The 13,841-nt window shown below is 51.1% G+C and overlaps 2 protein-coding genes across 2 annotated transcripts; one reads left to right on the forward strand and one right to left on the reverse strand.

The window, feature by feature from the left end:
* Positions 1 to 492: 492 nt before the first annotated feature.
* Positions 493 to 7,319, reverse strand: MRAP (melanocortin 2 receptor accessory protein). Its single transcript, XM_058018976.1, has 3 exons — positions 7,170 to 7,319; positions 3,820 to 3,919; positions 493 to 764 (listed from the first exon to the last, which is right to left on the reverse strand). The coding sequence occupies exons 1-3, from the start codon at positions 7,273 to 7,275 to the stop codon at positions 695 to 697; spliced, it is 276 nt and encodes a 91-aa protein (XP_057874959.1). The 5' UTR covers positions 7,276 to 7,319; the 3' UTR covers positions 493 to 694.
* Positions 7,320 to 8,173: 854 nt separating this feature from the next.
* Positions 8,174 to 13,059, forward strand: MIS18A (MIS18 kinetochore protein A). Its single transcript, XM_058045662.1, has 5 exons — positions 8,174 to 8,442; positions 8,538 to 8,604; positions 9,321 to 9,443; positions 10,458 to 10,551; positions 11,242 to 13,059. The coding sequence occupies exons 1-5, from the start codon at positions 8,217 to 8,219 to the stop codon at positions 11,320 to 11,322; spliced, it is 591 nt and encodes a 196-aa protein (XP_057901645.1). The 5' UTR covers positions 8,174 to 8,216; the 3' UTR covers positions 11,323 to 13,059.
* The last annotated feature ends 782 nt before the right edge of the window (positions 13,060 to 13,841 follow it).

The following is a 13,841-nucleotide window of genomic DNA, read 5'->3' on the forward strand; positions in this document are numbered from 1 at the left end:
GGCTGGGCTCGGCCGAACCGAGCCCGCTGCTCTCGTACGCGCTAATTAGCGCGAGTGCGGTCACAGCCCAATGAGCTCCTGTGCCACGCCGCGCTCCCGATCGTGTCCGTGCGATGGCCGGGCCGCCCGCGGGACGCGGCAGCAGGAGAGCCCCGAGCCGGGCGAGTTTAACGTGAGGCGGCGCCGCTTGCCCGCCCTCAGGGAGCCGAGCGGAGCCGAGCTCAGCCGAACACAGACAGCGGCTCCGAGTTCGGCCGAACCGAGCCGAGCTCAGCCGAACACGCAGAGCGGCTCCGAGTTCGGCCGAAGCGAGCCGAGCTCAGCCGAACTGAAGTTCCGCTGAACTTGTGTTTCCCGATGTGTAAAGTGACAAGGACTCTGCTGTATTCCAACACACGAGCAAGAACAGCAGCAAAAGCTCCCCCTGAGGTTAATTTACCCCCGTGGAGCCGGCCAACACCACAAAACGCAAATACACTGACAGTAAATAGGCTGTATTATTTATTGTTTTCTTCCACCGCCCCTTGGCGGCTTTCTTTAAAAAAAAAAAAAAACAAACATTACTGACACCTTGAGCACGTCCCGCGGCATTCCTAAACTTCAAACCACTGGGATCGCACAGGGATTCCAACACATTTCGCTGGCGAGCGCTCGGTCCTTGCACCAGGATCAGCCCCGGGTGCTCTCGTGCCCGTTAATTAGCGCGAGCGCAGCCACTGCCTAATGAGCTCCTGCCCGAGCCCGGGCTGCCGTTCGTGGCCGTGCTGGAAGGAACGAGAAGGAGGTGTTGTCTTTACAAACAAACTGCAGGGCTGCAGGTAGGCAAACCCCGACACTGAGAGGTGAAAGAAGTAATGAACAGAACCGTAAAATCCAGAGGAATTCCGCTAATTGACAGAGACTGCTGCCCACCCAAGCCCGTGCTGTTCCTGGACTTGAAGAAAAAGAACACAGACACAAAGAAAAGGAAGGGGGAGATGCACATCAGAAGGCGATCTGTATTAGGCGACTTGGGGAAGTTTGTACCTCTCAAGTACCTCAGCGGATGGGGAAGACAGAGGGAAATGCGTCCGAGAAATTAGGATAAAAAGGAGGCTGCGTCCTCCAGTTAACTTGAGACACCCGTGGGAAATGCCCATGGCCTCTCCCTTTATTCAAATAAAGTTACAGGACTCCAATGTCTCCTTTTGGACATAAACTTACGGTGTTTGTGGATTAATCTTCCTGACAGGGCGATGGCCGGGCAGCACGCAAGATGCGGCAGCAGGAGAGCCCCGAGGTTTATGTGTTTAACGTGAGGGGGCGCCGCTTTCCCGCCCTCAGGGAGCCGAGCTAAGCCGAGCCGACGGAGCGAACGGTTCCGAGTTCGGCCGAACCCAGCCGAGCTCAGCCGAACACACAGAGCGGCTCCGAGTTGAGCCGAACCGAGCCGAGCTCAGCCGAACCGAGGTGAGTAATTCAAAAAGCAGAAACAAGCGCCAAAGTCTCGACAGCAGGCCCGGCACAGGGAGGCAGGGTTGGAATTCTCTTTGCTATGCTGCAGGTGTATTCAAGACATCGTTCCTCTTTGTTTGACAGAAGGAAGACCACAGAAAAATTCTTACCAAAACAGGATGTTTTGTTTCCTGTCTATCCAGCAGCCAAATAGCACCAGCTAGCTATCCATATCTTAAAATCAGCTGGGGAACTGACCTCGGCCCAGGCAGAATCACGGAACTAAAGCTGAGATAAGATACACCTGAAAAAGCCTTTCATTCTGGATGTTAACACACATCACTGAGGCAAACCTTAATGCTCTGTGTCCCAGCAGAGTGACCATCAGCTGCCTTGGCAGCAGATGGGTTTGGGATCTGTGGCCCCTTTTGTCTTATTTCTGTGGGATGGTGCAGTGCTAACTAAAGGGACTGGGACGTGGATCCCTCCCTGCAGGGCTTGTACAGGCATCAGCCCTCCCCACTCTGCCAAAGCCACCCACGAAAACTAGCACCATGTCACTGGGGACTGCGGGGAAGTGTGTGCTGCAATTGGATCGTGGATTCCAGTCCAGGAGCTCTCTGTGTCTCAGGATTCAGCTGTGGCACAGGCCTTAAGGCGACACTTGTCAGTGATTGTTTCTGTGCAGATGTGCAGGTAAGAACCAGGGACTCAGCTCTGGAGAGCACTGAACCCTTGCCAAGGGAGTTCACCCTTGGTGTTACCCCCTGGGGCAGGAGAGGGGTGTCCTGCACGGCCAAAATGGCATCAACTCTGCATCAAAGGAGGTGGGGGGATTCTGCCCCTCTCCCCCACTGAGGTGAGACCCCACCTGCAGAGCTGCCCCAGCCCTGGGGTCCAGCACAAGAAATCTGTGGATCTGCTGGAACAAACACAGAGGAGGCCCCAGAGCTGCTGCAGGGCTGGAGCCAGGCTGGCAGAGCTGGGGGTGCTCACCTGGAGAGGAGAAGCTCCAGGGAGAGCTCAGAGCCCTGGCAGGGCCTGAAGGGGCTCCAGGAGAGCTGCAGAGGGACTGGGGACAAGGATGGAGGGACAGGACACAGGGAATGGCTCCCACTGCCAGAGGGGAGGGATGGATGGGATATTGGGAATGAGGAATGTTCCCTGGCAGGGTGGTGAGGGAGGATGTGGGTGATCAGGGAGAGCACAGGGGCCCTGGTGTCCCTGGGCTGGCAGAGATGGATGAGCACAGAAGGGATGAAGGTGAAAGCTCTCCAGCCTTGAGCAGTGACATGAGCGGGCGTTTGCTGCGTGAATATATCAGGATTATCACCAGGAAAGGGCCAGGAGGCTCCTGACAGACACTGGTGATTGTCATGCCAAGGGCAGGGCTGGGTGACACAGCAGAGGGGGTGACAGAGCAGGGGTGACAGGTTCACACTGGTGGCATCTTTCCAGCAGCACGCTGGGTTTTGGTGCTGGAATTGCAGGGAGTGGAATTGAAGTGGGGCTGAGAAAACAAACAGAACTCGACCCAAAAGGGCAAGTTTTGTGTGTGACTGGGTTTAATAGTTTCTTCAGTCCTAAAACTGTTTTCTCACAGTGTTTCAAGCCTAGAAAAATGGTAACATGGGATGGTTTCAAAGCCTAAACAAATCTCATTGAATGCTGGTTTTCATTAATGATTTCTGGGCACTCCAGAAAACATTTCTAGACTTGCCTTGTTCACAATGGCTCCTTTGATTTCCAAAATTGAATGCATGAGGGATAAATGTGTGTATTTTTGAGCCAAGTATTTTGCTCAGTAACATGATGAAAAAGCGAAAAAAACTTTAAAAATCAATACTTTGTTTAAGTCTTGCAAACGCTCTGAGATTTTCATGCACACAGAGTTCTCCTGCCAGTTTTTTAGGAACAGTAAATTGCTGGTAACATGCCTGTGTTACCCTGCCATTTAATGTCCATTTCCATGTCTGTTGTGTTGTTAATCTACCTCCTGCTTTGTGGTTTATTTGGGTAAACTGCCTTTTTTTTATTGTTTTTGTTACCTTTTGTGAGCATGCCAGAGGCCCTTGGGTGCCAATAAATGGGAATGTTAGTGCTCCCTCTGACTGCTGCTTCCCTCTGCTTGCTTGTGACCTAATCCTGAATCTCTGCCCAGCCTGCTGAGCTGAGTTTTCCTGATCAGAAAAGGAGGAGCAGTGGGTCAAGAGATGCTCCAGCCAGACACTGACAGGAAAAGCTTCACCTCTGTGCAGTTACAAATGTTCTGTGTCACGGCTGCATCACTCGAGGCACTGAGTGTTTCCCACGGGTTATTTTTTCACACTGGTATCTACTTGCTTTATCTCTGGTTATTCTTGCTTTATCTCTGGTTGTACTCACTTGGCTGGTGTTGATCCAGAGCAGGACATGCAGAGCAGAACAAGGAAAAGGAACATCACAAAGGCGGCGAGGCCGACCCAGAAGGCGATGACGATGGAGTCTGTGGGCACAGCAGAGGGTTCTGTCATTTTGCACGGCAGAAATTAAACACAGCAAGGTGATTTGCCCTCCCTGCTGCAGGTATGTCATCTGTCTCATTTCTCCTTTCAGAGAGAGGGTCTGAGTGCCAGTTTGTTCAAGGTCTTGGGAGCCTCCTGACAGTGGGCATGAGGGAGGGAAAAGCCTCTGGAGTGTCCTGGTGCCCAGACCTGTGCAGATAACTGAACGTGGCTCCTGTTACACAGGCACAGGGCAGCAAGCCTGAGTGGTCACTGCCTAATCCTGCAGGGTCTTTAAGGAGAGGCCCTCAGGGATGGAATCCCAGCCCTGGAAGCATTTTATACCAGGAGAAATAGCAAGGGGGGTTTGTTGCACAGGGCCTGTGCCCCTCCCAGCACATCAGGGCAGTGGAAGGGAAGGGAAGGGAAGGGAAGGGAAGGTGCCCCTTGCCCTGCAGCCTCCGTGGAGGAGGGCAAGGTGCCGCCTGCTCTGCCAGGAGCACACGGTGCATCTGAGGAACAGATTGCCAGTGCCCAGGTGTGCCCACAGTGGGAGGGTGAGGTGGCTGGGGGAGCAGAGGGAGCTGCTCCCTCCTGCAGGCTGCAGTGCTGTGCCAGTTTGATTGCCTGAGCCCTGGGCTCACTGAGGATCTGCTCCCATCCCCACGGCACCTTTGGCCACTGTCCCACAAACGCTCCCTCCTGGGGCCACTGTGCTGGTGGCCTTGGGAAGTCTGGGTGCCCTGCCCTGGATTCACAGCAGACGAGGTGGAAGAAGAAGGGTCACTGGCTCCAGGGACAAATATTGACTGAGATAAAATAAATCTTCCCCCTGAAAGCACAGAAAACAGTGTGTTCTCTGAAACAGGTCCTGTATGTTTGAGCGTTTCTTTGTGAAAAAGCTCAGGATGTGTTGGCATCAAAGGCACAAAGAGATTAAGGGAATTAGCCCAGCTCCTTTTAAACCCAAAACCAGAGCTGGCCCAGCTCTGCCCTGATCAGAAACCTGAGTTTGGGCTGGGCTGCTGAGAGATATCAGTGGGGAGGGGCAGCCTATTTTATTCTTCCCTTGCCCAGGGACATTTTGAGAAGCCCAAAGCTTTGAAGTGTTCCACACCACTGGGACAGAAATTAAGAGTTTGGATTTATAGAATTCCCTGTCAGAGCTATTCTGGCTTCATCTTTTAAAAACAGTTTTAACAGATTTCATGGGATTCACCGAAGCTAAATAAATTGGCTCCAGGGCTCAGATGGAGCTTGAACCAAAATTTCCTGGGTTTAAATTCTGCAGTTAGTTGGGTTTTGTTTGTTTGTTTGTTTGCTTGCTTTTGTTTGGTCTTCTTGGATTGTTTGGTGTGGGTTTTTTTGTTTGATTGGTTTGGTTTTTAACTGGAATAATGTATTTTCAGATTTTACCAATCTATAAAAAGCTTTCCTGTTGCCAAATTTTACCATCACCTTTTGTGCATGTCTGTGTGCATGCTTTTAAATAGCCTATTAGATCACGGGCCAAGTAAGATTTTTTTGTTATTTTCGTACAAAATTGAGAGAGATGCACAACACTACAAACAGAAAGCAAGACCATGAATTTTTATCTGGGTTTAGATTCATTTTTATGAGACAAATTCAGTCTCAACAAGTTTTAGGGACCAGCCACGTAACAGAAGGAAGGAAGTGCAGAGATTCAGGTCTCTGTTTCACATTAAAAGAATTAAAAAAACCCTGGGAGGCAAAACTGAGAGCACACAAAGCCAATATCCCAGCAGCAGCTTCTCTCAGTATAGGAATGTAAATATTGTGCAAGGACAGGCAATGAATATTCATTGCTTGACTGGTACTTTTACTCCAAACAGTGAAAAATCCCAAGCAGGGATTTGTGGAATTGTTTCCCTTGGTGTTTTCATTAGAACTTGTGAGCCACTGTTCACCCACTGGGATTTGGAGGAGGAAGGATAATTCCTTCCAATAGTTCCAAGAGGATGCACTCTCTGTTCCTCCACAAAACTGTCAACCAATTTAAATTAAATTTAACTGAGGGCGAGCATCTTGTCTCAACAGCACAGTTTCTACAGATTTCAAGGACAGAGGCAGCTGAGGAAAAATGCCCTGTGAATTGCCTGGGAGGGAAGTGCTGTACAACAAATGCCACCTCTGCTGTGCACCAGGTGATCCAAGTGGGAGGAAAATGTTACTAAGGAGAAAACGGGAAAGGTTTATTCCTGATTTTTGGGTTTTGCTACACCAGCCACATGCCAGGGACTTAGATCTAGCTCAGCTCAGCAGTTTGGGGTTTCCCTAGTGGAATCTGGGGGTAATCATCTGCCCTAACTTTAAAATTAAGAGAATTTTAGATGAGCTGCTCCTGGTCCCAGCAGCACCAAATGTTGCTCTGCAGCATTAGAGAGCAAGATTTTCTGTATGGAGGGATGGGGATATTCACACCACTTTCTTTAAGGTGTGGTGCTCTAAGTTTGGAGGCAATGAACCCTCGGCTGACCTGAATGCACAGAAAAGCTTTTCTAGGGTAGGTTTCTGCTCCTTTTCCCTACTGCTGTCCAAGCAAGCAAAGGACAAGCAGCTCCTAGCAGAGAATTCAACCTTCACCACCAGAAAGCCAGTTTCTTGCACTCTTAGTGAGAGAGACATGAAAGTATTCTGAAAGGCCATTACATTTTCCTGGGATATATAATAATTGCACTGTAATAACCTTGGGAAAAAACAATTTTAGTTGCTAAATCCACATCTGAACAGTTTCAGCCATCCTCAGGGATGGGAGGGAAGGTGAAAGAATATGTTTGCAGCTTACTGTTCTTGGCTGGTGGAAACATACATTTCCTTTAGTAAAAGTCTGAATGCGTACCAGTTGCATTGTCAGCCTTGTCCCAAGATGAAAACGCAGTGTTTTTCTGAAAACCTCTGCTCCTTCAGTGAACTTTGGTGGCAGTAGCACACAGGTAACTAGCACCCCACACTACAGATTCACAAGTAATCACATTTCCCCTTAGCAAATGGCTAAAAAATAATCTGTCCTTGTAAACAAGAATTAGTGTCAGCAGTCTTAGAGCTTCAGATACTGTAAAATAAAGCCCAGAGTGTTTGTTAGTAACTATCCAGCCTGAAGGCAAACACCCATTCACACAAACCAGGCACTGGCACGGACACTACTGCAAGGAAACAAAACCAGGTCAGTGAGACAAGCAGTGCAACACTTCCCCTGTGCTAGATTAGCACCTACCACTCCACAATACTTACATTTGTTAACCTTCAGCTTGCTTCCATCTACTGGAATTGGATCTATGTAATCCCAGTAATACTCGTAGGACCAGAAGTACTCGGAGGAGTTTGTGCTGTTGGCCATGTCAGCGGCGCCTTTTCAGCCAGCCCAGAGCTCCGACCCAGAGCTTTGCCTCATGGCGCTGCATTGCCCTCAGAAAGGGAATTGCACAACCGGCGCCTGTGCCAATCGCCCGGGTCCCGCGGCTCAAGGACTGCCTGGGGACTGGAAACATCAGTGAGACAGTAACTCGTGTTGTTATTCCTCGGGATGTTTCAAACTGAGGCGGGTGCCTGTAACCGAGGGACGGGGTGGACAGGTGCCAGCTGGATCACAGGCCCTTCCCTCAGAGCAGTGCTCTGTTCTGGGAGCTCCGGAGCACGGCCGGGCTGGAAAACATTCCCGAATGTGTCTGGTGGGAAGGGCTGGCTCTGCAGGGGCCACCCCACCAGTGGCTGAGGGCTTGTTCAGCCTGGAGGGGGCCGAGGTCAGGGCTCACCGGGCTGCGGCTCCTGCTGAGGGCAGCTCCGGGCTCTGCTCCCCGTGGCCAGGGACAGCACCCAGGGAAGGGCTGGAGCTGGGTCTGGAGGGGTTTAGGCTGGATTTCAGGGAAAGGTTCATCCCCAGAGGTGCTGGCACTGCCCACGCTCCCCAGGGAATGGGCACAGCCCTACAGAGATCCAGGAGTGTTTGGAGAGCGCTCCAGGGATACTCAGGGTGGGATTGTGGGGGGTCTGTGCAGGGCCAGGGGCAGGACTGTATGATCCTTGTGGGGCCCTTCCAGCTCGGGAAGTTCTCTGAATTAGGAGTGACTTGATAAAACGCTTCATGTACTGGAATACCCACATCCTTTGCTTTGGTTCCCTTTGTTTGGACCCTTACGAGGTCCAAACGCCCCCGGGCGGTGCTGAGGCGGCTCTGGGAGCAGTTCCGGGGCAGCCTCGATGCTGAGGCGGTTCCCCGGGAGCGGTTCCGGGGCCATGTCCGGTGTCACTGCCGCTTCCTCGGCGGGCGATTCGAAGGCGATGCTGGGGACCGGTGCCTCGGCGGACGGGCCGGACCCGCTGTCGCTGTGCCCGGCGCTGGAGCAGTCGCTGTCGCTGCTGGAGTCGGGCGCCAGCCAGGCGGAGCGGGAGCGGGACGAGGTGCCCATGCCCATGGTGTTCCTGTGCGCCGGCTGCCGGCGGCCCGTGGGCGACACGTCCAGCTGGGTGTCCAACGACGAGGCGAGCGGCTGCATCCTGCTGCGCAGTGAGTGCCGGCCCCGCGCCCCGCGCCTCCCCTCACGGCCGCCATCCCTCCATCCCTCCTTCCCTCCCTCCTGCCCTCCTTCCCTGCCGCTGCAGGTGTGGCCGCCAGCGTCGCCGTGGACCCGGAGCGGAAGATTTCCAACCTGCCCGGCGAGTGCGGATGGTGAGGGCCGGCCGTGGCTGGGCACAGCCCCGGGGAGGTCGGGGGATCCCGGGGAAGGTGCTGGGGACAGGCCCGGGGAGGTCGGGGGATCCCGGGACAGCCCCGGTGCAGGGCCCGCAGTGCCGCTGTGGGCCTGGAACTCTCATTTGTGTGGGGTGTGCTGTGTGGCCTGAGGGACAGGGATTCCTCACAGGGACAGGCAGGGCTGGACGAGGGGAATGGCCTCAGCATGAAGGAAGGCAGGTTTAGATTCAGTGTCAGAAGAAGTTTTCCCTGTGAGGGTGGGCAGGCCCTGGCACAGCTGTGGCTGCCCTGGATCCCTGGCAGTGCCCAAGGCCAGGCTGGGCACTGGGGCTGGGAGCAGCTGGGACAGTGGCAGTGTCCCTGCCATGGCAGGGGTGCGATGGGATGGGCTTTGAGGTCCCTTCCACAATTTAGTGATTCTGATCTGTAGTGATTGTGATCTTTAGTGATTCTGATCTTTAGCGGTTCTGATCTGGGCTTGCTGAGGTCAGTCAGCCTGAGGAGCTGCTGCAAATTCAGGCTGAAAGATGAGTGCTCATAATTTACACCGTGTAAAGCAAGTATGAATGCTTAAAAAATTATAATGCATGATTGTTTGGGGGTTTTTGTTTTGTTTTGGTTTTTTTTTAAGGAAACGGATAGGGTGAGGTGCTTCCTTTTATTTTTTTCTGAATCAATGTTATTTCTCACAGCTTAGTAGAAACCTTATTCTGCTCTGGCTGCTCAAAGACCCTCGGCAGCATCTACAGGTGCACCTCAAGGAGCCTGGACTTCAAGAGAGATTTGTTCTGTTTCACTATTGACTCCATTGAAAGGTAAGCACAGAATGTTTGTGTGCCAGCCCCACTGCACTCACAGGAGTTGCACTGAGGGCTCTCCTGTTTTATCTCTGGGAAGTGCAGAGGAGGCTTTTTCTGCTGCTCTGCCCCAGAGGGGTTTTCTGTATTGCTGCTGTTGGCATCACAGTGCTCAGTTCTGAGGAACATCACCGTGTAAGGCAAATCCTAGGGAAAAAAACACACCAAACCAGCCAGGTCTGCCTTTCTCTGGTATGAGAAATTGCATTCCTGCCAAGCAAATACCAGGGCACGGGAGGGTTCCTTCTCCTTTTCTCTGAGGAGTACACAAGCCAAGCAGCAGACAGGCCTGTCTGGAGCCCCTTTGGGGTCAGCATTGCCAGCAGGCAGCGTGGCCAGAGGGGCCCAGGCAGGACTCGGGGCAGGTCTGCCCTGTGCTGGCCACATCTGCTCTGTCTCTAGGGTGGGCAAAGGCAAATCTGACAGCTGAGGATGAGCCTGAGGCTCTCACTCAGACGTTTAAAATCTGTCTGGAAAATGAAAGTGTGCTTGGGCTTGGTCGGTTTATAGCACTTAAAAGTGGTCTTAAGGTATTGTTCAAGAACCATAGAGTGAATCAAGGCTTTGTGCCAGAGTTCCTTTATGCAAGCATTGTTCTGATGGACAGTGTTCACCTGAACTAGTTTCAATGTCTCTGTTTTTTTCTGAAGTTCTCATTCATTTTGCTGTGGATGTTCACCCTCATGCTCTGGATGGTGCTTCTGGGTTTTTTTCTTAATTCCACAGCTATGATACCTTATTTTTTGGCAGTAAAATTCCCTAAAGCACTGACCTGGCTGCAGAATGGCACTTTCCCTGGAGAGTAATGCTGCTTCTCCCTCACAGCCAGCCCTGCACTGCTCTCAGTGCCTGTGCAGTTTTCACTGCAGCCCCAGAATCCATGGCTGTCTCTCAGGGCTCTGGAGGAGTGCTGGGTTTGGATTTTGGCTTCAGGGTGGGAATCTGTGCATGATCTGACCTGTGCCATCTCAGCTATATCCTAGGGACCCCAGGAAAGCAAGCTGTCATCCATGAGCAACCACTCATTCTGGAACGTCAAGCTGTCTTGGAAGAGGTGCTGGAAAGGGTGAGATTTAACCTTATAATTAATAATCTGTTTAATTCCCCTCTGTGAAACCTTAATGTGCTTCAGTAGTTTCTGCAGAACAGCTTATTTCACCCAGAGTAATTGAGTGCATTGTAGCTTGTACTGGTCTGCTTCATGTTATTGGTACCTTGTGTTATGCAAGATTTTCAGTAACTTTCCTTCAATTTTCATGGTAATTAGCATTTTCTGTCTATCAAGCACAGCATTAGGTTCCTGTTTACGTCTCAGTAATTTGATATGTTGTTTCTAGTTAGTTCTGATTCACTTCTCCAGATCTTCACTTAACTTTTAGTCGTGTTTCTTTTGTCTTTTTTGCAAATGGACTGAATGCTTTTGCTGTAGCTTTGCATTGAAACATAACATCATAAATCAGGTTGATGTTTTGCTCTTCTAAAATCTGGTGACTGCAGGTAGGAAGAGCTGGGAGCAAATAGTGTAAGGAAGTTGGAAACTGAAGGGCATCCAGCAGAAGCTGAGTGTGTGGCTCTAACACCAGGGCTGGAAAAAGTGGGCAGTGAGTGTTAGGGCTGGGTGAGCTTTCACAGGAGGAAATGAGCAGGGAAAGAGTCAAATGAAGAGAATTGGTGATGTGAGATGAGGCTGGAGCCCTTTCTGACACCCACACGGGCTCTGTGTGTGTGTGTGTGACCCACAGCTGTCCTTTTGCAGGTGGACATGCTGCTCAAGGCTCTGGAGACAAGGCTGGGCACGGTGGAGTCGCGTGTGGCTGCCCTGCACAGGCAGGTCTGACAGGAGCTGCAGGAGCAGGGCACAGGGGATCCCTGCCATCCCCTGGGATCCCAGCATAGGCTGTGGAAGAGCTGGGAGCATGGGTGCCCTGTGCAGGGGGGAGCAGGGCCGACCGAGGCTGTGTCCCAGCCCAGGAGCTCCTCTTGTGTCCCTCAAGAGCAAACCCCAGGGATTTTTTTCTTAATAAACACTTCTGATCAGACAATCTGTAGACTGCTGGTTTCATGTAAATACTTATTTAAGTTTTTGTCTCTGGAAGCAAAACATTGATCTCCTGACTTCCCTGCTATTCAGTATCTACCGAACTGGGTGGGCATTTTCCTAAGCTAATGAAAAACCTCCCTGTGGTTCTGTGATTTCCAAAGGAACAGCACTGAGTTTTTCTTATCTCCATAGCTTTAGCTTGACTCATGCTCAAAGACAGGAATGGCTCAATAACTATATGTGGTGAATTGTGAGTTTGGCAGGGTTTTTTGCAAGTTTGGGGCTAAAATGTGATGTAAGAAAAGGCTTTTTTTGCAGCATTAAATTTTTGCAGCATTGCAGCTTTTCAGGCTTTCCAAGTTGCCTCATTCTGATTTAAACTCTCTTGAAATATGTTTAATATGTTGGGATTTTTCATTGTTGTTGTTGTTGGTGGGGTTTTTTTGTGTTTTGTTTTTTTTTTTTTTTTAATTTGGGGATTTTTTTGTCTGCCTTAGGAAAATTTAACAGATCTCACTTTTTTTCTTCTCCAGTTGAGTGTAGTGTTGTCTTCTTAATTCAAAAAACATTTGCTGTATGGAAAAACCATCTTGCCTTGTGAAAGGACAGGTAGGAGCTGTTGTAATGGCCAGTGCCCTGTGGCACAGAGATTCCCAGGCACTGGGGAGCCCTGTGCCAGGCACACACACCTGGCCAGGTCCCTGTGGGTGCTGCTGCTGTACCTGGTGGTGAGGTGATAACCAGCTCGGCTTTGCTGCCAAAGTCAAACCCAGCAGTTTTCCTGTGAATCCCAAACTGGGCCCAAGGGCTCTGTCCCTCAGCCTCTGCTTCCATTGGTTTGGAGGGGTTGGATCCCAGTTATTCACCCCAGGAGCTGCCCCTCCATCCTTTTCCCCACTGTTCTGTTCCAGTCGTGGGAGATACTTGGGTTTTGGTTTTTTCCCCCTGCAGTTCACTGCAGATCCCAAAAAGCCACAGGAGAGAAGATGTGCTTCCACCACCAGGTGAGGAGCCTGATTTTGGAATGTTTGATGGAATTGGCCCAGTAGCTTTTCCTTCTGGGCTTCCCGTAGTCTGTCCATGGCAGGTCCAGCCTGTGCCTTTAGCTTGGAGCCCTCGGTCCTCAGGGAAATGAACCTTTGGCAAGTTCTTACAGCTCTGCCCAGTGCTGTATGGATTGGGATGATTTTCTGGAATTAGGCTGTCCATTCTGACCCGTTTGTTCCCTCTCCCTGCAGACTGTGCCTGCTGAAAGGCTGAGGTGACACCAGGATCTGTGAAACCCCTGGCTCCCCGTGCCTTCCTGAGGCTGAAGCCACGTTTGCTGTCAGTGACCACAGAGTGGAAGATGCTAAAGACAGAGAACTTGGGGATTTTTCTCCTGAATCCCGAGACTCTCTGCAGCTGTACACTGTCTATCTCTTAAAAGAGTTTCTGGGTTTATAAAGGTTTTTACATTCTGGAATATTTATCTGTAACTCCAGTAAAAACAGTCATACTGTATCAATGTGGTGTCAATGACTTTGAGTTGGTTAATTAAAGCAAATTATTGATAAGGGGTTTGAGCATCCATTAGTTGGAGCTGGCAGCTCTTACTTGTTTTCTCTTCATTCCTTTAATTCCTTTCAATTATTTCTTAAGCGATTACTGCAATTAGGATATACAATAAGGACAGCAGCATTTCTGCCCTGCTGGATTGGGAAATCCAAGCCCAATTCCTTGCAGAGACTGAGGGGATGGCTTTTGACAGAGGGAATTTGGTGAGGAAGAGAGAGCAGAGGTCCCACAAAAAGTGGTTAAGGCCAGTTCTGCTGGCTTTGGGTGCTCCTAGCCCAAAAATCATCCTGGCTAAAGGAACTTGGGGAAGCAAGGGGCCCTGTGCCGGGGGCCTGTGCTGGGACCCCTCAAATTGCAGCCAGAGGCGCTGGGCACTGCCAGCCTTTTGGGACACGGTGACTGAGAGGCTCCACGGCCTGACCCCGAGGGTTTTCCCATTGCTTCCTGTCGTGCTTAGCACCGGGCAAGGCACTACAGCCCCGCAGGCTGAAAATCCCATCGGAGCAGCTGGAATCACAGACGAGCACACAGAAACCAGGCTGGGAGAGGACACGGGCTGTTCCATAGATTTATTTTTTACAATGTGTTTTGAATTTATACCAGAATCTCTCCCCTCCCCTCAGATCCTGTATCCTTGAGTTTTCTCATAAAGACTCCTCGGCCTACACTGGGAAATGATTCCGCGGCACCGGGGGAGCGGCGGGGTCTGAGTGTCCTGGTGCCGGCATGGGACTCCCCCTGCCCCGGCCAGTTCCCGG

The sequence above is a fragment of the Melospiza georgiana genome, chromosome 2 (genome assembly GCF_028018845.1).
Source record: "Melospiza georgiana isolate bMelGeo1 chromosome 2, bMelGeo1.pri, whole genome shotgun sequence".
NCBI lineage: Eukaryota > Metazoa > Chordata > Aves > Passeriformes > Passerellidae > Melospiza > Melospiza georgiana.

Excerpts from the sequence above, each read along its gene's own strand:
- MIS18A (XM_058045662.1), top strand. The coding sequence starts at position 8,217 with ATGCTGGGGACCGGTGCCTCGGCGGACGGGCCGGACCCGCTGTCGCTG. Across the intron at positions 8,443-8,537 it reads CGGCTGCATCCTGCTGCGCA|GTGTGGCCGCCAGCGTCGCC; the intron begins GTGAGTGCCGGC and ends CTGCCGCTGCAG. Across the intron at positions 10,552-11,241 it reads TGGAAGAGGTGCTGGAAAGG|GTGGACATGCTGCTCAAGGC; the intron begins GTGAGATTTAAC and ends GTCCTTTTGCAG.
- MRAP (XM_058018976.1), bottom strand. The coding sequence starts at position 7,275 with ATGGCCAACAGCACAAACTCCTCCGAGTACTTCTGGTCCTACGAGTAT. Across the intron at positions 3,920-7,169 it reads CAAGCTGAAGGTTAACAAAT|ACTCCATCGTCATCGCCTTC; the intron begins GTAAGTATTGTG and ends CTGTGCCCACAG. Across the intron at positions 765-3,819 it reads TCTGGATCAACACCAGCCAA|CACGGCCACGAACGGCAGCC; the intron begins GTGAGTACAACC and ends CGTTCCTTCCAG.